The sequence below is a fragment of the Oryza glaberrima genome, chromosome 4 (assembly GCF_000147395.1).
Source record: "Oryza glaberrima chromosome 4, OglaRS2, whole genome shotgun sequence".
NCBI lineage: Eukaryota > Viridiplantae > Streptophyta > Magnoliopsida > Poales > Poaceae > Oryza > Oryza glaberrima.
This window is the reverse complement of record NC_068329.1, coordinates 2,000,987-2,023,260: the sequence shown is the minus strand read 5'-3', so window position 1 is coordinate 2,023,260 and position 22,274 is coordinate 2,000,987. Positions and strand designations below refer to the sequence as shown.

The 22,274-nt window shown below is 39.8% G+C and overlaps 1 protein-coding gene across 1 annotated transcript; it reads left to right on the top strand.

Annotated features, from left to right (window-relative positions):
- The first annotated feature begins 6,223 nt into the window (after window positions 1-6,223).
- On the top strand, window positions 6,224-9,297 carry LOC127769460 (uncharacterized). The gene is made up of 5 exons (XM_052295046.1): window positions 6,224-6,634; window positions 6,725-6,907; window positions 8,298-8,367; window positions 8,471-8,542; window positions 9,048-9,297. Exons 1-5 carry the CDS (start codon window positions 6,338-6,340, stop codon window positions 9,098-9,100), a joined length of 675 nt encoding a protein of 224 aa, XP_052151006.1. The 5' UTR covers window positions 6,224-6,337; the 3' UTR covers window positions 9,101-9,297.
- Window positions 9,298-22,274: the final 12,977 nt, after the last annotated feature.

Below are 22,274 nucleotides of genomic sequence, written 5' to 3'. Positions count from 1 at the left end.
TGTTATCGGAATGAATGAAATGCAAGGTACTTTAACACTGTTTATCAATAATACTCTACCACAAATCAAAACTATATAAAAGCTCAGATATACAAGATGACAGCCAAAACAAATGTACAATCAAATCTACTTGATTTTTACCACTGTTGTTAAGTTCCTGTAGCCTTGTTGGGCTATTCATATCCATTGACTTGCAATTGTCATTCCAGTTTCAGTGCTCTTGCACTGCTGACTGCTGAATTGCTATATCTATGATAAAGATTCAGAGATGTATGTTTGAATTGCACTGCTGAATTGAGATAAAGATTCAATGATCTATTTGAATTGAATTCAAAAGCTAGATTAGGTGGAAAACTACTCTACCAGTAAGACATTTTCTTTGTTTTCATGTAGAGATGATTGTGAGTTCTCTAAAGTTATCATTTCAATCTTATCATACAAATTTCTCATGACAAAAACAAAAATTACAGTAAATTTCTAATGGAATTACAGTAAATTTAAACTGTAACTACAATATGAAATTACTGTAACTACAATATGTTATTACTGTAACTACAATATGGAATCATTTCATTAAATGCAATGGTTTTATTTTTTTTTTGGTAGGAAACACAACAAATGGAGAAGTAAATCATAGGCAGGAATCAAATGCTTCAGCTACCAGTAAACATAGGGATGATCAATCTGGAAAGATCTCTAAAGGTATGAAAAAGTTTTGTTTCAAAATCAGAGTTACATTAGGTGGAAAACTACTATACCTTTAAGACATTTTCTTTGTTTTCATGTAGAGATGAATGTGAGTTCTCCAAAGTTATCATTTCAATCTAATCCTAAAAATTTCTCATGATAAAAACAAAAATTACAGTTAATTTCTAATGGAATTACAATACATTTAAACTGTAACTACAATATGTTATTACTGTAAATAAAAAATTGTCAAAGAAACCTATTGTACAGTCTTGGAATTATACTGTTCCATATACCAAAATTAGCCAGATGTTCAAAATGTAAGATAAGTTTAGATTTTTTTAACATTCATTTCAAAATTATGTCTTCTGTACACATGACTTACATTTTGTCTGTATTTAAATTGCAGGAGCAAAGTTTAGAAGAAAATAGTGCACATCAAAGAAATGAAGCAAGTACAGAAGTTGAATACAGTGAAAATTTTGATTCAGATTCAAATCATGAAGAGTTGACAGAAGATATAAATAATTTTCTAGACCAGGAACAAGAAGAAGCTAAAAAAGGAAACAATGCATCAATTGATAGCAATTATATACCAAGAGTGGATATGCAGTTCAAGACAGTCAATGAGCTGGATTTTTATGCATTGTTGGCTGGATTTTCGATTGTTACATGAATCAAATAAACTACAAAACTTAATAGATCACCAAGTTATAATCGAATATGAATCAAGGGGATTCACCGATTCAGAAATGAATATCAACAAATATGCAGACTCCAAGCTCAGATCTACTATAACAAAGACAAACAACTACAAGCCACACGAATCAACGACCTAAATCACTAAAGCATCCAGTCCAAATTATACGGTGAAAAAAAGGAAATGAAACTCAACGCAAACACCTCCAACTTCAGCGCCGTGTCGACTCCCACAATAGACACAGCCAAGCAAATCAATAGCTAAGATAACACACAAATCAATCAACAGAAGAGCAACAAGGAAAATGCATAAATAGAAGAAGAAATCGAACAAAAATGGGAAAAAAAAAATCCTCCGAGCATCGCCTCCGCCATTTGCCTGCAAAATCTCCCCCGCTTGCCTACCAGATTTGACGCCGCTCCGCTGGAGGGAATCGTCGCCGCTGTGTACGATGGAATCGTCACCGCGTCGCCTGAGACAATGAGAACGAGAGAAATCTCTCTCTCTCTCTCTCTCCCCTTTGGCAAAAAAAGACAAGCGTGGATTTCAAAACTTGAACAGTACAAGTGGGTCCCACACAGGCTGTAAAAAAAATTGTAAGTGGGACCCACTTAAGCCCAAAGACAAATTATCCAAAGCCCAAACAATTCAGTACACTGAAAAATCCCAAAACCCACGGACCGAAACTACAAAATGGGCTCAAAGCTAGCACGAATCACAACACAAATCACACGGCCTCAAAAACGAATGATGCAGCCCAAAGAAATCATTCGACTGCCAAATAGCCATCTCGTTAAAAAATCTGTAGAAAACTTGTTTAAAAAATCATATTAATTATTTCTTTTTTAAAAAGTTAATGCTTAATTAATCTTGCGTTAATAAGTCGTTCTTTTCCAACCATAACACTTGAACACAGCTTAAGAGGGAGACGATCAATTTGTGAAAACAGAAGACTTTCTTTTCTCCAATGAGTAATCTGATGATGCTTTTCTTAAAAAAGTCTTGATCTAATTCTCTTATTGTTGTGTTTTTTTTAGTTAAGGCCATACTTGCAAAGCTAGAGATTAGGAGAAACAGCCGGTGAAAATGCAGAGAATCTAAACTACGAACATATAGACACTTTAGAATATGGTTAAATATAGGTTTATTTTTGGGAGATGGAGACACTGGGAGTAGTTTATCATAAAACTCTCCTCAATTATACCCAACTGTTATTTTTATATTGAAACAAATTTCATAAAAAATAAAACTGTACTCCCTCCGTCCCAAAAAAAAAGACAAACCCTGGGTTTCCGTGTCCAATGTTTGACTGGCCGTCTTATATGAAAGTTTTTTATAATTAGTATTTTTATTGTTGTTAGATGATAAAACATGATTAATACTTTATGCGTGACTTGTCTTTTTAATTTTTTTTCATATTTTTTTCAAATAAGATGGACGGTCAAACGTTGGACATGGAAATCCAGGGTTTGCCTTTTTTTTGGACGGAGGGAGTAGGAGTTAAAGTACGAAGTTCATGCCTTACATTTTTATTAGTAAGGTCTTTGTGTTTAGAAAGAATAATGCATTCTAGATTTTTTTTATTAATCTTTACAAACAAACATTTCAATATTTTTTTAAGCTGACATATAGTAAGGGGATTCAATGCTCCACCTTAGCGAGCGTCTATCTCTACTCTTATAAAAGCATGGTCATCCTCCTCTCATCTTCACCACATGCAGTGCACCATTTCCATGCCTCCGGGAAAAACCAACACAATTCACGAGAAAAAGGGCTCAATTTAATCGCACTTTTTTTTAAACAAAAAACGACCTCAACAGAAAAGCACAAGTTTCATTGGAAACCGTTGGAAAAAAAACGTCCTCACATAAAACCGTATAGTTTGATGAAAACCATGTGAATCCACATTTTAGGGGTTAAGTGATCCGGTGAAATAGTTCAGGAGAGTAAAATGGACTCTTTTACATATCAAAATTTTGTAAATCGTTTTGAAATTAATAATTTTGGGTTCAACCATTTTCATCCTGAATTTCCAACATGAGGTCTCCATCACCGTCTCATCTTCATGACTATGCTCACTGTCTCACCTATCTAACTCCGATGTTTGTTCCCAGTTGATTTTGTTGCTAACTTGCTTGATGTTCATGTGGTGCACCACCGTGATGGTGCCATGAGCCGGAATTATGGTTTATGTGCAATGTGCTATCGTCGAATCAGGGCTAGCCCCCTTGTTTAATGTCATCCCATCTATATTTTAAAGCTGCATCCATCACTGAACTCACCTCTCCCACACATGGTCTTCCACACATCTTCTAGGGCATTGTTGGCTGATTGGTGGAGAGGCAGACATCCAAGCTATCGCAATCAGCAGAGAACATGAGCTTCCAAGCAATGACATCGATGACAAAAACAAGTGCTAACAAATTGCTGAACCCCAACATGATTATTTATTTATTTTCAGCCTACTGATGGGAGGCCTGAATGTGAGAGAATTGATGCATTTTGATGCAATTGGCAATGCATATGTAGTTTTATCATGTTTTTTTCCCTATTTCGCTATCATCCAATCTATACTTTCTATATAGTTGGTACCCACTTACAATTATTAGAACCTAAAACTCAACATGCAAGCATGCCACATCATCACCCACTAGCAATTACTATTTTAGCCCATTTTTAATCATATGCAAGCATGCCACATCTTCTCTCACTAGCAATTATTATTCTAGCATATTTTAAATCCCATGCAAGCATGACACTCACCTATAATATTATATTATAGAGATCGACAAGTATGTGTCAAATCATCTTCCTCACATTATTTTCTCAACATTTCAACATTTATCATTTCGACAATATTTAACATATACTCATCCATGAATCCTGCAGCAAAGTGCGGGGTATCACCTAGTTAAAATAATTAGTACGCCAATGGTGCTCCTGAAGGAGAGCTAAGGATGATCAACATGGTTTTGACACCAAAATAGCATGCCCAGATGTTGTTATCCATCAGGACCACAACAAGCTATCTGATGGTTTTTGCTTATAGCTTGGTTCCATCCATCAAGGCCACAAGCTTCTCATGCCACCATTCTAAATGTACCATCCTACTGTGGTGATGACCAAACCATTATATTTCTTATCTAGAAACATTTAGTTTTATGTTTAATGTTAGAGGCAAATAGACTGTAGAAAGGAAATTACCTTAGTGATGTCAAACATCGTTAACGTTTAACCTTCTTCCTCCTGTTAGGACATCTGAACGAGAGCCAATTGATACATCTTGGTCATTCATGAATGCAATTGACAATGGATATTTTGCCTTGATGTCTTTCCCAATTACATAAAATAAATTAGTATACCATAGATGAATATAAAGAAGAGCTCAGGAAACAGTAACGCCAAAGCATGAAGATGATTGGAATGGTTTTGGCATTAGAAGAACATGCCCAATTGTTGTTATCCATCAGGATCACAGAAAGTCACTGGGTAGCTTGGTTCTATTCTCATTCCTTGCCCTCATGCTACAAGTATTTTTTCTATTCTACAGGAACTAAGTGGCCGCTTCATAATCTTTTTTTTTCATAAAGATTGTTTTCCTATTATCATGTCTAAAGGGTAGAAATTTACTCCTGAAAAATAGCAATTTATCACTAAGTTCTCATGATAGAAATAATTTTCTTTGGGTCGGAAAAATGCGTGCACAACGAAACTATATATAGTTTTTAAAGAGGATTATATTGGTTGAAAACATCAACCGACCGAAAACAGTTTATGAAATACATTGTAATATTGAGCGTAACCCTTGGTTTGAACATATAACAGTAATTTTTATTCGTTTTGCCCAGAGCATACAAGGTTGCTGACACCTATGAACTTCAACATATATTTAAACCATAACTTATAATCTAATGGGAACTGACAGAAAGATTGAGAATGTTACTACAATGCATTAAGACAATAAGTTCATCATTTTTCAATTAAGAAGACATTTCTTTGTGTTTTCTCTGTAAAAATATCATCTGTTTTCACTGTAGATGACAAGATGTATATGCAATTTTATGAAAAACACCAGACAAGTGGGAACTAGTTGCTTTCAAAATTATTTTCTGATATCTATATCATTGTAGATACCAAGATACACGTGCATTGTTACACAAAAATATCATATGCAAGTATGGGTACCACTCATTTCGATTGTTCTTAAACATAGTTTCTTGCATTGTTTTTCTAAGACCATCTTCTATAATTTATAACATGTTCCACTTCAAATGCAATATAAACATTTTACTATTTAAGTTAAGTAGGCCACATTGCTAAGAATATTCTCAGCGCCTTTATAGGGTAATGAATTAATGATGTGTTTCAAACAACCTAATTCTACTATTAAACCCGTAAAAAAACACTAATAAAAGTTATCAGAAGGTATATTTGTGTCAAGCATGCCACTCTACTGTATTCTCAGTGTCTTTATAAGGTAATGATGAGTTTCACACAACCTAATTCTACTATTAAACCCTAAAAAAATTATCAGAAGGTATATTTTAAAACTTAACTAAAATCCTTAATGAAACTTTAGAAGAGAAAAACTCAAGGAAAACACGAAGCAGCAATGTTTATACAGCAAGAGAACAAACACATCAAAAACCTCTCGCTGCCACGCCCCATGACATGAGAAACGAGCAGCTTCTGCCTACCAACAAGCAACCCCCACTAAACGCCACACAGGACAGCGACCCAACCGCACGCCGTCCGTCCGTCCCTCTGCATGTGGGCCCCACCCTCCCCACACCCTTCCAGAAATTTCCACACCACTCTCCACACTCCACTCCACTCCACTCCAACGCTCTTCTATTGGGCGCCGCGAGCCAACGAGCGAGAACGAACGACGCACAGACGCTGTCCACGCCAGCGGCGAGTCGACTCGTGCACCTCGTCTCGTGCTGCTCCATGGCGTCCTCGCCCTTCGCCGCCGCTGCCGCCGCCGTCCAGGGCGGCCTCGCGCTCCGGCCCGTCGCGCCGCCGCGGCTGTCTTCGAGCGACGTGGCGCGGAACGGCGGCGTGGCGGCGTGGCGTGCTCCGCGGCGGCGGATGGTGGCGGCGGGCGCGGCGGTGGGTGACCTGCGCCCGGCCATCGACGAGTACCCGGAGGGGATCCTCTCGGGCGAGTGGCCGGAGAACTTCTCCCTCCTCAGCTACGCCGACCTCCGCGCCTACCTCGAGTCGCAGATCGTCACCACCGACCAGGTTTCGTTTGATTTGCGCGCGCGCCACCTCGATCTCGCTTCTTGAGGAGTTCTTGGATCTGATGGTTTTCTTTCGCGGGCGGATGAGCAGATGAGCCCGACGGCGAAGCTCGGGGAGGTCATGTCGCGGCCCGTGCAGGTGGCCATGGCGGACCAGAGGCTGGCGGACATCGACGCCTTCTTCGGCGCACAGTCCGGCCTGCCGGTGCTCGACGAGGAGGGGAGGTGCATCGGCGTCGTCTCCAAGAAGGACAAGGCCAAGGCATCCAATGGGGTCTGTGCTCTTCCTCCTCCTCCTTGCAATTGCAATTGCGAATTTGTTAATTAAACTGCTAATTGTGGAATTAAATCATATCTTATTATACATATCTTGGGAAAATATGTAGTGAAAGCCACATATATTATGGAAACCTAGAAACTACTGTCACTGCGAGTAAAACATTTATATTAACCCATAAGTAAAAGTTTTACCAGAATAAATAATTTTACCTGTAATGACGTGGACAAATGTCAGACGTTTATTTTGCATTCCAAGTTTCCACTAATATTTGGTCACACTACATATTTTCCCACATATCTTGTGTTACTTGCTTTTGTTGTGATGCTAGCACTTGGTATGCAAAATGATGTGCTACGCAACTTCTCAAACTGTTGTGCATTGCATGTTCATATCAATTATAATCGATGTATGTATGTCTGACAATGACAAGTATACTGAACTTGTGTGCTGATTTTTCTTGATATGTTACAACCTGATGTGTCTAAATGTTGACAAGCTAAAACTAGCACGGTGAAGTTAAGGGTTGACAATGATAACTGCAATATTTTACAGACTACATTGGGTGATAAGTAATATACTCTGAATCAATTTTACCTCTAAAATGCTGGTTATGGTAGTAACCGGATCATCGGAAGTAGTTCCTGTAACCATATGAGCACATCCCACAAATTGAATATTGAAGTACAGAAAAATGTATGAGCTAAACACGAACTGTGAAATAGATCTATGACACAAATTGTGTATGCTATGATATTTGTGAATATCAACATTCTTACTCCCTTTCTAACTCTGACATGGTTTCTGAGCAGTAATTATCACCAAATACTTCACTTGAACAATTATAGTTGTCAACTCATGATGTAGGCCTATTGAGATTTATGCTAAATATCATGACCAAATTTCAACTTTACAACTTATTATTAAGAAACTATCTTGTATAAGACCACTACCTTCACAAGGAGAAGGAGGGAGGGAGGAGGCCTCTACCTTCTGATCCTATGGCATTATATGGATCACTCCATTATCTCAGTAGACTCGGTGTGTACTTCTTCAGAGAGCGGGCGTGGCACATACTTCTTCAGAGAGAGGACATGGCTCTTACTTCAGAAATTGTATCTTTATTGATTTGATTCACTAAACTACAAACAAGATTTTTCCAAATATAACAAAGATAATTGATTCACACTGTCATTCTCAAAGCCCTGAACAAAATGAAATGTTATCAGAACTTGTTAAATGCAATATGTTTGTATGGTAGGTATAATAAATAGTGAAAGTTTTGTGACCCAAGATCTTCAGCATTAACTTCATGATTACATTGGCTTCTGTAAGGATTCCTGATGATTCTGATCATTATTCCCCATGCTTTCTGCTCATGATGCAGTTGGACTCAACTGTTGGAGAAGTCATGTCATCTCCTGCTATAACTCTGACACCCGAGAAGACTGTATTGGGTAAATTATGACTCCCTTTGTTTACAGTTACTAGAGAAATATCAATATGAACTGGTTCTGACCCTTTGCTAATTTTCTTCCTGTTGACTGACTATATGAGCAGAAGCTGCTGCTCTTATGCTCAAGGAGAAGGTTCACAGGATACCAGTCGTGAATGAACAACAGCAAGTGATCGGTACGACGACCTTTCTCTTTTTGGTATTGCTATGATATTTTAATAAAAATTTGTAGCCATTTACCTGTACTTTTTTTATTTGACGTAATTGATACATGCTGCAATTTAGCTTTGCTAAGATTATATCTCTACCATGAGTCCCTACTGCCACTGTGAAGCAGTCTTCTCTCCCTGGTGGGGTGATTTGAGTTTGATCATCCTCAACGGCCTTCTGAAATGCGTTTAAGTCCATTTTCTTGACCTTTGTGGTTCTCAAACATTCTACAACCAGAAAATTTTAGGTCCCCTCATCATGATTCCGCCGAAAGACAGCGATAAACTGGTCGTACAGCCCATAACTGTTGCCATCACTAATAATGCCAGATTTTCGTATGTTTTCACTTTTCAGAATCCTGGTTTTCGTTATGGTGCGAATGCATGAATTCCAAATGATTCCTGCCCTTCATTATAAATGTAAAAACATGACTTACCTGGACTTTTTGTTTTTTTACTCACTTACAAGCAGGGATCGTCACTCGCACGGACGTATTCAAGGCTTTGGAGGCCAGCAAGGTGTAGTAAGATACCAGTTAATAATATCAGTAAATAAACATGCTCCTTGTGTAGATATCGATGCCTTCGTAGGCTGTCGGGGCGTTGCTCTTGTACATTAATTCTAGCTGTAAAATCTGGAAGTGCTCAAGCCTTTCTATGTACCTTAGTGTGCTGGGGTTTGTGATCTTGGTTAGTTAGATTGCTGAACGCTCAATTTGTCACTCTTTTGTCTGCACTTCTGTTATGGGCCTTCGGGAGTAGAGGATATCTTCAGAGTTCTAAAGTCTGAACAGATCCGTCAGGCTTTAGCCGAAGGCACAGTAGTGCAAAAGTTCAGTGAATAAGTTCACAATAGGGTCCCTCAATTTGTCGTCGATTTTCGTCCGTTCAGATACAACCGTCTCCCAAGTTATAAAATCAGTGTAAACGAGGTCACTCGGTAGTATTCTCGTTGGTTTTGGCTATCGTGGGTCTTTTGAGTAGGTCTTTGTTCAACGTGATGTTGATGTGACGCTTGCATGGTAGTTTGATAAAAAAGTGGAGTAAAATTGAAAGCTAAAAGCCTAAAACAAAATATGGGGGTCCACATGTAAGTGCGCCACCCGAAACTCCAAATCATGCCCCCTCCTAGATTGATGCTGACTATGGTCGTCTCCACCATCTTACCTCGGGGGGATTGGACCATCGTCCTTGTCGCTGGCGCCCCCACATACTCCACGTCTCTGTCCAAGCTGCATCACCGCCGGGTGAGCGGGGTGGCTAAAGCCACGTCCTCATTGTTGGTGGCCCCGTGCTCTTCGGGCGCTCTGGCCTCCGCCGCCGCCCCGTTGAGCCAGTGTTGCAAGGCTGCTATATTGTCTCTCGCCCCTGCTTCAATGCCAGTACCCCAGCCCCCTCTTTGGCACCAGTGGCTACCTCCACCGCTCCACCCAACACCATCACCCTTTCGCCGCCACACCATCACTGAGAGGAAATATAAGGGTGAGAGTAGATGAAGGATTCACTTACATGCAGGTCCCACAAGATCACTCAGTAGGTTTGAACAAGCCAAAGCATCACATCAGTGAAACCGCTCTCTAAAACCATCGAGGAAGTTAAATTGAATCAGTTTTAATAGTTGAGGGATCGAGATATCTGGTATTACGAGTTAAAGATATGAATCAGATTTGAGCCATACTTGAGGGAGTCAAAGTGGACTTATTCCCTAGTTGGGAACATAGGAGGTGACAATACTTCCCGAGGGCTTGCTTCGATGGGCCTATCCATGTGGTCACCGCCTACACGGGGATGGGCCAAAATTGAGTCCATCCAAACAGGCCGTCGACACGTTTCAGAATAAGATGAGTGGAAGAGGTATTGGCCGGTTGTCACAGTAACAAAAAAAAAAGGTAAAAAAAAGAGGACCGACAAGTGAACCAGTCGGCCTCCTGGTCACCGATCTGATTGGTGAGCTGGCAGGTTGAATCACGGTTCGTAATGTGTAGTTATGCTATATGGGTGTATGGGTGTGTTTGGTTGCTGCTATGGAGAAGAGTTGCCTAGACTGAGTAGGAGGGTAGTTAGAGGTAAGACGGAAAAAAATTAATTGAGAGATGATTAATGGGACAAGTAGGACTCTTAGGTGGTCATTTGGAACAAAATTATAATCCAAAGTGATCGTTTATTTTGAAACGGAGGGTGTAAGTTGCTATAGAAGTTAGGAAGCATTTTTAATAGATGATCGGATGGATTATGGATAAATAGCTGTGTTCTTTGCTCAGTGTTCCCAACCCCTCTCCCTCGTGTTCCGTGTGTACTCTACAAGAAAAGAAGGAATTCTCAAGAGCCAATCCCCGTTGGGACTGATGCTGTTCTCGTTGGGAATGTTATTTTCAAGGGGATACTCTTGTAATTGGTGCCTTGGGATTAATGGCCTAGCTAATACTATCATTTGCTAGGACCCCGTTGAGAATAGCTTCTGCAAGAGCTAAATTCAAGAGCTTTCCTTGGAAATAATCCGTCTTGGTTGTTGCATAGAACAGTGACAATCTCAAGGGTTGCTCGTTGCAAATACCTTTTCAATTCAGTTTATTAAAAAATCTAATTATTTTTATATTATTAGTTAATTCTCCTATACAAAGAAATACCCTTGGGATTGTTTTGATTTATCATTTTTTTATTAATTCTAATTAACCAGGAATGATATTTTTAATTATTGTTCTTTTTATGCAACACATCTGCGTTTCTTTTTATGCAGTACGTAGCAAATAACATCTGCATTGGATACTGCATCACATGATGCAACAATTATATTTGCTCTAATAGAAAAGCGTCAAAGGATTTTTAATGATCAATATAAACAGTAGACAATATATTTGCATTTAATCTAAGACAGGTCTGTAGACAATAACACATAAATAAAATAGTCTCGGAAGGTAAATTGATCAAACTGATTAATCTAGCAACTATAATAGGTCTGATAACATGATCCTGGATTCCTGATCTCTAAATGCTTGCAATTCGACATTAGCACATCCTAGAAACGCCAGAGGTCATCATTCTCACAAGTTCTTCCACAATGACCAGCTTGTGGCGCCTCTTCAGTAGTGTTCATCCCATTCTGAAATAAAATTACAGAATAAGCTACAAAGTTACTGAAAAACTATAAGGGTAGGTCTAAGTTTGAACTTATGAATGATACATAGCAGTCCATTTCTAAATTGAACTCACTAACTGGTATCGCAACTAAAGCCATACCATTGGCAGAACATTTTTAAATTGATCTATTGTTGTCCAAGAACCAAATTTTTCATAATGTTTGTTCAAGAGAATAAATAATAAGGATGCACAGTAGTAAAAAGATTGAAGTCAGTATATACCATGAGAAGTGCATGAAGGAACTCAGGGACAACAGAAGAAGATGGTCCATTTGCATCCTGTGATTTGAAAAATAATACCAGTTAGTATGTTCTTTCTAGGTAACAAAAATAGCTTTAATTTATACTTACATGGGAATGAGTTTCTGCCTTATCCTTATCCACTGTCTGCTCTAGCCTTTCTATCCTTGATGCTAGTTCTTGATGAGCATTGTTCACAGCATTAGTGACTGCCTGCTGAACAATGTCTTGCACTTGCTGCTGTGTGTATAGTGGCTGTGTCTCCATGCTACCAGATGGTGCACTTGCTGAATTACCAACATGGTTTCTATCTATAATTTCTGGAAGACCATAATACCTTCCACGTTTTCTACCTTTAGTGAGCTGCACCCAAACATGTTGTTTGTCGACTTGATTGTTTTCTCCTTCCTTGACACGATCATTATACACCACCTAATTAAGATATGTAGTGGCACCATTGCATGGTTTTAGATGATTTCACTTTTTTTGATTGCCAAACTTGAAACTAGAAACTAGAATAAGCAGAACACATACCGCTAACTGTTCAGCTTTCTTGTTGGCATACTGTCCCTTGCCCTTTGCATGTCGATGTGTTCGTTCAAAGACATCAATATCATCAACATCCGTCCCTGCATTCTCAATTATCTATCCAAAAGTACATATCATAGTGAGAAGTCAAAGTAGTATAAATCATAATAGGAAAATCATTTAACTTTGGTACCATGGCTTGTTTATGCATAGCAACACTTCGTGAACCACAAGTATGATGAACACCACCTCCTTCCATCCGATTTTTGCTGTTTTGAGCTGACACCTTCTTTACATTTTCATCAGACCACAAGTCACACAACATATCCCACCACTTTTGCTCAATCCAATAAGGAATGCCTTCCAAAGTTGAGGATCATCAACATCAAAATCATCATGAGAAGGGGCATCTCCATCCTGTTGTAACTCAGTCGCACGCATATTTTCGATATGCTTCTCCAAAGAACGTTTTGCTTCAGATTTCTCATGTGACAAAGCTTGGCTAAAACGTTCAACAGCTTTGCGATAAAATAATCTAGCACAATCCTCTTCTCTACCATCAGCAAACTTAAAACGCAGCTGTAAAAGGATAAGGTAGGACGTCAATCCATTAAAAGAACCTAAATATTCTATGTGAATGCTAACACTATAACTCACCAAAAATTCCTTCAGAATAGTTATCCTTGTATGAGCAGGAAAGTTGTGATAATGAGCAATGACAACTGCTTCATCCTCAGGCACCTGTTTGCCATGTTTATCCAAAGGTCTATATGTGCCAGGGTAGTGAGCTTTTATAAGACATGTGATGGTAGATGAAACATTCTTCTTCATAGGATTCGTAATCCAGGCACTAGAAACAACATGCCATTTACCAAGTTAGGTAATATTAGTGTAAAACAATGAAAGTGACAAAAAAATATGTTCAGCCATCATAATATTGGATTTATAGGAACTATGCATCTGTATTTCTTAAAATTTAACATGGAGTTTACAACAAGATTTTCAATTATTAACAACAATGATATACATATTATATGGAGTGTGTTTGTGTGTGTGATAGACAGTGTGTGTTTTAATATAAGCAGAAATTTAGAGTGTCAACTTACTCTTTATTGAGTGGAGTTATCACTGCCCTATCTTTCTCTGGAACTGGTGCCATCAAAACATTTGGACCACGACCACCCTTACTTTCTTTTGTTGAAGTAACCAAAGAATCTGAAGGTTCATCTTGTGTTGAATCCTCAAAATGGTCTTCAACTTCAGGATCCGGATAATGTCGATGGCGTCTTGACATAGTACTTAACTAGTAAAAACAAGGGTTATTTTGCAAGCAAATGTACTCATTAAAGAATAGATAACATAGTAAATTTGTAATAATGCCACTGCTCATGAGAAAATGAAATAATAATATCACACACACACACACACACACACTATCATTGTCTGAGTCATTATCTGATTCTATTGGCCCTTCATCTTCACTGCTGCAATCACTGTCCATGGCAACATAACTCTCTATGTTCTCATGGCTATTTGGTCTATTTAAAAAATCCATATCTTCTGGATCAACTTGCTCAACAATATTTGATTCATGAAGCAAGCTTTCATCAGCAAGCTCCTGTGAAATGTCAGCTCCAAGCTGCTCTCCCTCTTGATAATATTCAGAAACTACAAGAGGAAGCGAATCATCAACTTCATCGTCCACTGCAGGAACGGGTAAAGTACCAATTGGATTTGTCTTGAATGCAACCCACCAATCTTTTCTTTCACGTGGTGGCGATGGATATGGTGTATAATATACTTGGTCCACTTGGTATGCAAGCACAAAAGGCTCATATTGTTCCAATCTTGATGTATGGTTAACTTCAACTAGGCTTAGTGCTTTGTCATACTTCACTCCTTTCTTAGGATCAAACCAGTCACACTTAAATAGAGCCACCTTTAGATCACTATCACTGACATATTCCAACTCTATTATCTCTTGAATAGTGCCATAGTAGTCAGGCCCTTGGTTATCAAACCAATTTGTCGTTGTCCTCGATGATTTCTTTTGTTCATATGGTTGTGTACGAAAACGAAACCCCTGAACATCACATCCCTTATAACACTTAACCATGTATCGGGGCCCAATGGAAAGAGCCCTTACTTGTTCTTCAACTGTTTCATCTTTTCCAGCCTGTAGAATCAATTTTCATGAATCATGCATTAAAATAAATAATAATCCATCAGATATTACATCATGTATTCTTACCAACTCACGAAGCCAGGTTGGAAAATCTTTCTCATGCATCTCTTGTAATTGAGTTGTAGTGATGTTCCTGTTTTGTTGTTTCATCTCCCTATCAAATTTCCTGACATTTATTGCAATAACATAAATGTAATATGTCATATTCACAAAAATAGAGCCCAAGTAATAAAATAGGAAAACAGAATAATATATACTTACAAGACATATTTGTCAACTTCTGCACAATTGAGTAATGCATATACCCTAGCAGCCTGCCATTCTTCTCTTGATAAGTTACGTGAAGTGCTCTTTCCAAGAGTGCGATATGGGATAGAGAATATAGACAGCCAGTCAGTAGGTGCTCTGAAACCACCATCATCATGTCTAGGGACGCGAGTGTGCTTTGTTCGCACATGATCAGCAAAGTACATAGAAATAAAATTAGAGACCTCCTGTACTCTATACCCCTCTACAATTGAACCTTCGACACGTCTTTGTTTCGAACCTTCTTGCGAGCCTCATGTAACTCCCTATGAATTGAGCAGAAAACATAATTATGAAATTAATATACAAATTCACACTTTAGTACTTAACCAAAGAAACATACCTTTCAAATACATACATCCAGCGGTAAGCTACAGGCCCTCCAATTAAAGCTTCATAAGCTAGATGCACCACCAAGTGTTCCATACAATCAAAAAATCCAGGAGGAAAAATCTGTTCAAGTTTACACACAATGACTGGCACTTCCTTTTGTAGGTGCTTCATTTGTTCTATATCCACCTCTTTTGCACATAGTTGCCTAAAGAAGTAGCTCAGTTTTGCTAAACACTTCCAGATGTGCTTGGGGAGGAAATCACAAAATGCCACAGGTAGCAACCTTTCCATGAAGACATGGCAATCATGACTCTTCATTCCTATGATCTTGCCTCGATTAATATCAACACCCCGTTCTAAATTTGATGCATAACCATCAGGGAATTTAAGATTCTTAACCCATTGCAGTACCAATTTCTTCTGTGCCTTATCTAGACTATAACAAGCTTTTGGTTTCACCCATCGACCTATAGATTTTTGTTGCATATGAAGTTCTTTGCGATTGCATATATTGGCTAAATCAAATCGAGCCTTGACATTATCTTTAGTCCTCTTTGGGATATCCATCAAAGTATTCCATATATTGTCAAACACATTCTTTTCAATGTGCATCACATCAAGGTTGTGCCGTACTAACAACTCACGCCAGTAAGGCAACTCCCAAAAGATAGATCTTTTCACCCAATTATGCTCCTTTCCAAAACCTTCAATCTCTTGATTTCCTGCTTTGGTACCAAATGTAATTTGAGGGAGAGATTTAACACAATCATACACTTCTGAAGATGATCGATGAATAGGTGGGCCATCTTTCTCCTCCTTATTCTGGATGAACTTGTCTTTTGCACGTCTAAAAGGGTGTCCCTTTGGTAGGAAACGCCTATGACAATCAAACCAACATGGCTTGCCTCCAACTTTTAGCCAAAATGACTTTGTGTCTTCCATGCAAATTGGACAAGCTAATTTCCCGTGTGTGCTCCAGCCGCACAACATCCCATATGCAGGAAAGTCACTTACTGTCCCCGTAAGGGCAGCTCGCATGACAAAGTTCTGGTTTTTTGAGCGATCATATGTCACAACTCCTTCTGTCCAAAGTTGCAAAAGTTCATCAATTAGTGGACGGAAGAATACATCTATGTTCTTTCCAGGGTGCGTAGGCCCTGGTATAACCATGGTAAGGAAAATATTATGTGCCTTCATGCATAATGCTGTGGGCAAGTTATATGGGACAACAAAAATAGGCCAACAGGAGTAAGGGGTTGCAGTTTGATTAAATGGCGTGAAATCCATCAGTTGACAACCCTAAACGCACATTTCGAGGCTCCTTTGCAAAATTAGGGTACTTTGAATCAATATGCTTCCATGCTTCACTCTCTGCTGGGTGAGTTAACTTTTTCTTTCTGCTTTCATTGTTGCACCTCTCTGATTCAAGCCCATCCTTGTGGTATGTCATGTGTGTTGCAGTGTGTCGCACCCCAAAAATCCCAAATATATAAATTGTTGTCTAAATTGGAATTATTAGAATTTATTTTAAAAGCCTAGAAGAGAAGATCTAGTTTTAATTAATAAATTCCAATATAAAATGGGGCCAGATAAAATTTCATTAAATACTTTGCTTAATTCTATAATTCCTAGATTTTTCTGGGATTTATTTGAGCTAAGGAAGTATTTTTAATAAATGGAATTGCATTTAATGAATAATTTAAATTGAAAAAGGTTTTTAAAATCCTCTTTTGGCTTTGGGCCGAAAGTTGGCCCAAAACCTTCTCTCTCCCCGGCCCAAGCCGGCCCAGTCCGCCCGCAGCAGCCGCGTGCGCGCGCCCTCGGACGCTGACAGGTGGGGCCCGCCTGTCAGGTCGTCGTCTACCTCCGGCCGCCCGCTGCCCGAGCCCTAGCGCCGCGCCGCCGCCGTCTCCTTCCAAATTCGGCCGCCCCTTTCCTTTTTCGGTGAAATCAATAGAGGGGAAATGATCTTCGGGATCTCCTCTACCTTTTCTCTTTTGGAATCGTCGGCTAAAATCGTTTGGAAATCCGTGGACTCGAGTTTGATTCGGATCGATCTCTCTCCTCCGAACCCTAGACTTTCCTTCGCGTCGCCGGTCGCCGTGGGCCTTCGCCGCCGCCTCCTAACCCCTATAAATTGACCCCCAAGCCCGCTGCTACCCGCCGCCACCCTCGCCTTCGCCTCTCGTCGCCGGTAGAGCCCTAGCGCTGTGTAGCCTAGCGCCGCTGTCGCCGCCGTTCGTCCAGCCGTGCACCGCCGCCGCTCTGGTCGTCGTCGTCGCTCGGGGAGGTCACCATCGTGATCGCCAAGCCGTCGCCGACCTCGTCCGCCCCTCCGCCGTCGCTGTCGACCGCCGGAACACCGTCGCCGTCGTCAAGCCGAAGGTCGCCGCCGCTTCTTCCTCGACGCCGTCGCCGTCCGTCGATCTTCCGCCGTTGTTTTGGTCACCGGTGAGTTCGCCGCGTCGCCCTCTACGTGTTGGTTCCCTCCGTTCGCGCTGTCGTGCCATCGTTCGCCGGCGAGCATGCACGCCCGAGCCGCCGCCGGTGGTAACGTCACCGCTGACGTCATCGTCGTCGTTCTCCGTGGCCTGGTCATGGACCGATGGATCTTGGCCGTCCGTTTTGGATGAAACGATGTCGGCCGTTCGTTTCCGTGAGCCGCCGCCGTGCACCCGGTTCACCGCGAACCCTAGCCGCTGACGCAATAAACCCTTTTTTCCTTTTCAAAAATAATTCATTATTGCGTCATAATTCAATTAAAATCTAAATAAATGATTTAATCTGATTTAATCTTTGAAAATTCATAACTAATTCATCTTAGCTCGGATTTAGTTGGTTCAAGTCTCTAAATTTTTCTAAAATTGAGATCTACATGTTAAAAATATCCACATGTACTGTTCATGCTTGTTTATGTGCTTTTTGGTGATTTTGCTCCTTTCTGTTTAGATTCCAACGTTTCCGGAGAGTCCGTTTTCGCATGAGAAGAATTTGAAGAGTTCCAAGGCCAGCAAGGCAAGTCACGCGGATCCCAAATAACCCTTTGAGCATGTTGATCCCGTTTAAAGCTATTGTTTCCATTCAACTATTGCATTTATTTTCGAATGCCATTGGGTGGAATTAACCTATTGTTTGTTATAGCCCTTTTGTTCTTGATTACTTTATTTCTTGATACCTTGGGTTATTGTAACTTGACTAGTTGATCTTTATATATTGGTTCAGCTAGATAATAGATACGATTGCTTAGCCATGCTTAGAAACTTTAGCACACTATTGGGATAACTTATAATTCACTATTATTTAATGATGGCTTAATGATAGCTCACGATGGTCAATCGTGATTGGTTAATTAATTAATGTGCCTACTAAAACTTGATAATGGTGGGTTGTGAGTACATGGTTTTGATGGTCGTGCTCATGACAATTAAGGACCGGTTCACGAGTTTCGGTTGTGAAACATTAATCGTGCCAACCACAAGCCAGCGTGGGCAACGGCTTTACCTTTTGTATAGCATGGTTCATTGCGGAGCACCAGACTGAGAAGTGGCGGAGATAAGCCCACGGGGGTCGCTGGGGAGTCCATACCTTGTTTATAAGGGGGTGATTATGATCCAGGAACGGTGCGCTGTGGTGGATTGTGTTGTGCGAGGGGTACTGTCACAGCTCCTTTCCGAGGTACCGTGGTGGTATTGAGGCGCATGGTGACATGTTGTGGGGCTGTGTCTTGTGGGTACAGTTGTACACCTCTGGCCAGAGTAAAACTATTCGAATAGTCGTGCCCGCGGTTATGGGCGGGTCTAACAATGTCTTTTGTGATTAGTCTCACACTTCCCATCATAATAAAAGATGCTATAACTGGTAATAATTTGATTAGCTCCTGGTTTGGAATGGTTAATTCCTGGTTTGGATATAGAACTGTGCAACCGGGATGGTTGTTCAGAATGGTTGGGCCTATGCAACAGGGTATATTGTATAGCGTTGGATTAATATTGTTTAATTATTACTTAACTGTTTTATTAAATTCTGAAATGTTTATTAAATGTTGTTTATGCAAATGAAACCCTACTATGCCATCCTTTGTTATCCTGTGCACTTGCATATTTGCTGCGTGGCTTGCTAAGTATGTCATATACTCACCTTGCAATTATTCATCAGAGGAGGAGTTCTACAGTGATGCTGATGGTGTGGAGGATTAGGTGTAGCCCTGGTCAAGCTGCCTGTGGAGTGGAGTCGTCTGCGCCGTTTATCTTATTTTTTTTCCGCTGCTTAGATCTTTATTGATTGAGAGGAACTATCTACCTCTGTAATGACATTTTATTCGCTTATTAATTAGAGTAATAATTGTACTCTATTATCAATTTGTTATTGTGTGCCTCGGCTGATTCCTGGACGAGGGTTCATACACATGTAAGCGTTTGGAATTTTGGATAGAAATTCCGGGCGTGACACAGTGCCTCGTGACATGTAGAGCCTCTGTAGGCGTGGAATGATTGGGAGGTAGCGAAGCACCTTCTGTGGAGTGCCCTTCTTATTCTCAGGGAGTTCTAACCCTTCAATATAACGAGGCTCATTACATGTTATACATTTCCTTTTGTTAGCATGCTCCTTATAGTATAACATGCAATCATTCTTACAAACATCAATCTTTTGGACAGGCATACCTAAAGCTTCGACGACTTTCTTGCATTTGTAAAAACTCCCTGGCAAATTTGCATCTGGAGGCAACATTTCTTTCATAACCTTGACCAGCTCATCAAAGCAAGCTACAGACATATTATGGTCTGATTTTATTGTCAACAACCGAGAGACTGCAGATAATTAAGAGTGTTTTCCACACTTCTCCCACAATGGCTTGTCTGCTGCATCTAACATATCAAAAAATGAAGTTGCTTCAGCATTTGGAGGCTCTTCAATATTTTGACAAAAATTAGGCCCTGCGGCATCCAACACCATCTCATCTATATGATCTGACTCTCCATAGGCATTACCTCCTTCATTCATCTCATTGTCAATACTGCCTTCTGGTGTCTCACTGGTATCAGCTCCACTTTCACCATGTCTACTCCACACATGGTAATTTTCAGTAAATCCTTTATTGCAAAGGTGCATTTGAACTATTCTTTTGTCATGCAGCTGTCCATTCTTGCACTTCGTCAAGGGCATCTAACCCTTTTCTCTGCCTGACCTTGTAACTTTGATACAGCGTGTGACATAAACCTCTTAACTCCTTTCAAATACTCATCTGAAATGTATCCATTCACTACCCTTTTATACATCCAACTATGGTCCTCAGCCATTAATCTCACACTAAACAAGCTATTCTGACATGCAAATAATGGCTAGCCCTACACTTGAAATTATATGGTAAGGATGCATATTTTGAAAGATTATGTAAAGGAAGTTTATCAAAATAAGAAGAGGAAAGATTAGATGTAGACTAATAGCAAATCTTCTTTTAAATACAAAAAATAATTGCTCCCAGATAAATCATTATTAGTGATAACTTGAACATATTAAGTAGTACATATTTCTCTATAATTTGTTTACTCTGTCTACACTTCAATACACCAAAAGAATAAACAACATGTGTCTTAGCTTGTTTAATTTACTGAATTTTTGCACACATGCCAATGGTTTGCTATCAGATTGCACAATTATTAACATTCAAATTCCATCGTACTTTCAGGAGACCTGAATTTTCTAACCACTTAAAGCAATCCTGAGATTGCACAATTATTAACATTCAAATTCCACCGTACTTTCAGGAGACCTGAATTTTCTAACCACTTAAAGCAATCCTGAGATCAGTACCAATCATAAATTAAACTATGTTAATAATTCCTACCTGTATATTCTAATCCGAAGAACTGATGATAGAATATATATCTACTAGAGATACTCGTAATTTTTGGGCAATAAAAATATCTAGTAGCGAGCAACTAAAGAATTAGAAACACAACCATCGTCAGGAACTTGACTCATACATGTGCAAGTTAGAGAGCAAATTTTAGTGTGTATTACTTAAACCATAAACAAATTAATCCAATATCCAACATCCTGGAGCAAGGAGAGTAGAAGAAACCAAAAGGATGATGAACATTCTTTCAAAATCATTAGTTGAGATGCTCCTGGGATACAATCACAAAAGATGAAAATCACAGGACATGACAAAATTCTCACAGGGGAATTCCATCGAGCAGCTGGTAGGCACACATTAATCAAGATGTTACCTGAGGAGGAAGGATCGGGGCACGGCAGAGCGGCACACTCCGACGAGGTAGGAGTGCTGGGCCTGGGTGTCAAGGCACCGGGCTACAGGAGGTGCCGCACCTGAAGGCTCGGAGTGCGACGGGGGTGCCGACCTGCGTCGAGGCAAGCGCGCGGCAGGGGATTGTTAGCGATCACGCGAGGAAGAAAACAAATGAAGAAAATTGGGTGCTACAAACTCACGGAGGGGCAAATAATTTTCTCCAATCAGATGAGGAAATCACAATTAGACCGGCAAACATGGGGAGTGGGAGAGATGGGATAATGGGGGTCGACGATTTGGGGGGAATGCAAGAAAATCGCGGGAAGGAAAAAGATGAATTGGGACTTGGGGGTTTTTTTCGTGAGAGCTAGAGAGCCCTTCTTTTTCTTTTTTTTTTTTGAGTTGACGGGGTTTTTCTAGAGGGCTGGCAGGCTTTTTTTTTAAGTACGGGAAAACTTCCTTTTTTTTCAGGGAGTGGGATGTGGCTGGGTCAAAACAAACTCCACATATTCCCTCATTAAAAAACTAACTCAGGATAAAATATTGCATCAAAAATTTATACATGGTAATATTATTTATAAAATATATGAAATCTCGTGTTTTCTATTATACAAAAATTATGTAATTATTTTCAAAGTTACATGACCATATGAGTAAAATATACCGTCTTTAAATATAGATTTTGCATCCTTTATTTCTAGATAATCAATCTAGAATTTT

Bases quoted from the DNA above. Each gene is read 5' to 3' on its own strand.
- LOC127769460 (XM_052295046.1), top strand. From the start codon at position 6,338: ATGGCGTCCTCGCCCTTCGCCGCCGCTGCCGCCGCCGTCCAGGGCGGC. The intron at 6,908-8,297 runs GTCTGTGCTCTT...CTCATGATGCAG, and splicing joins AGGCCAAGGCATCCAATGGG to TTGGACTCAACTGTTGGAGA. The intron at 8,543-9,047 runs GTACGACGACCT...ACTTACAAGCAG, and splicing joins TGAACAACAGCAAGTGATCG to GGATCGTCACTCGCACGGAC.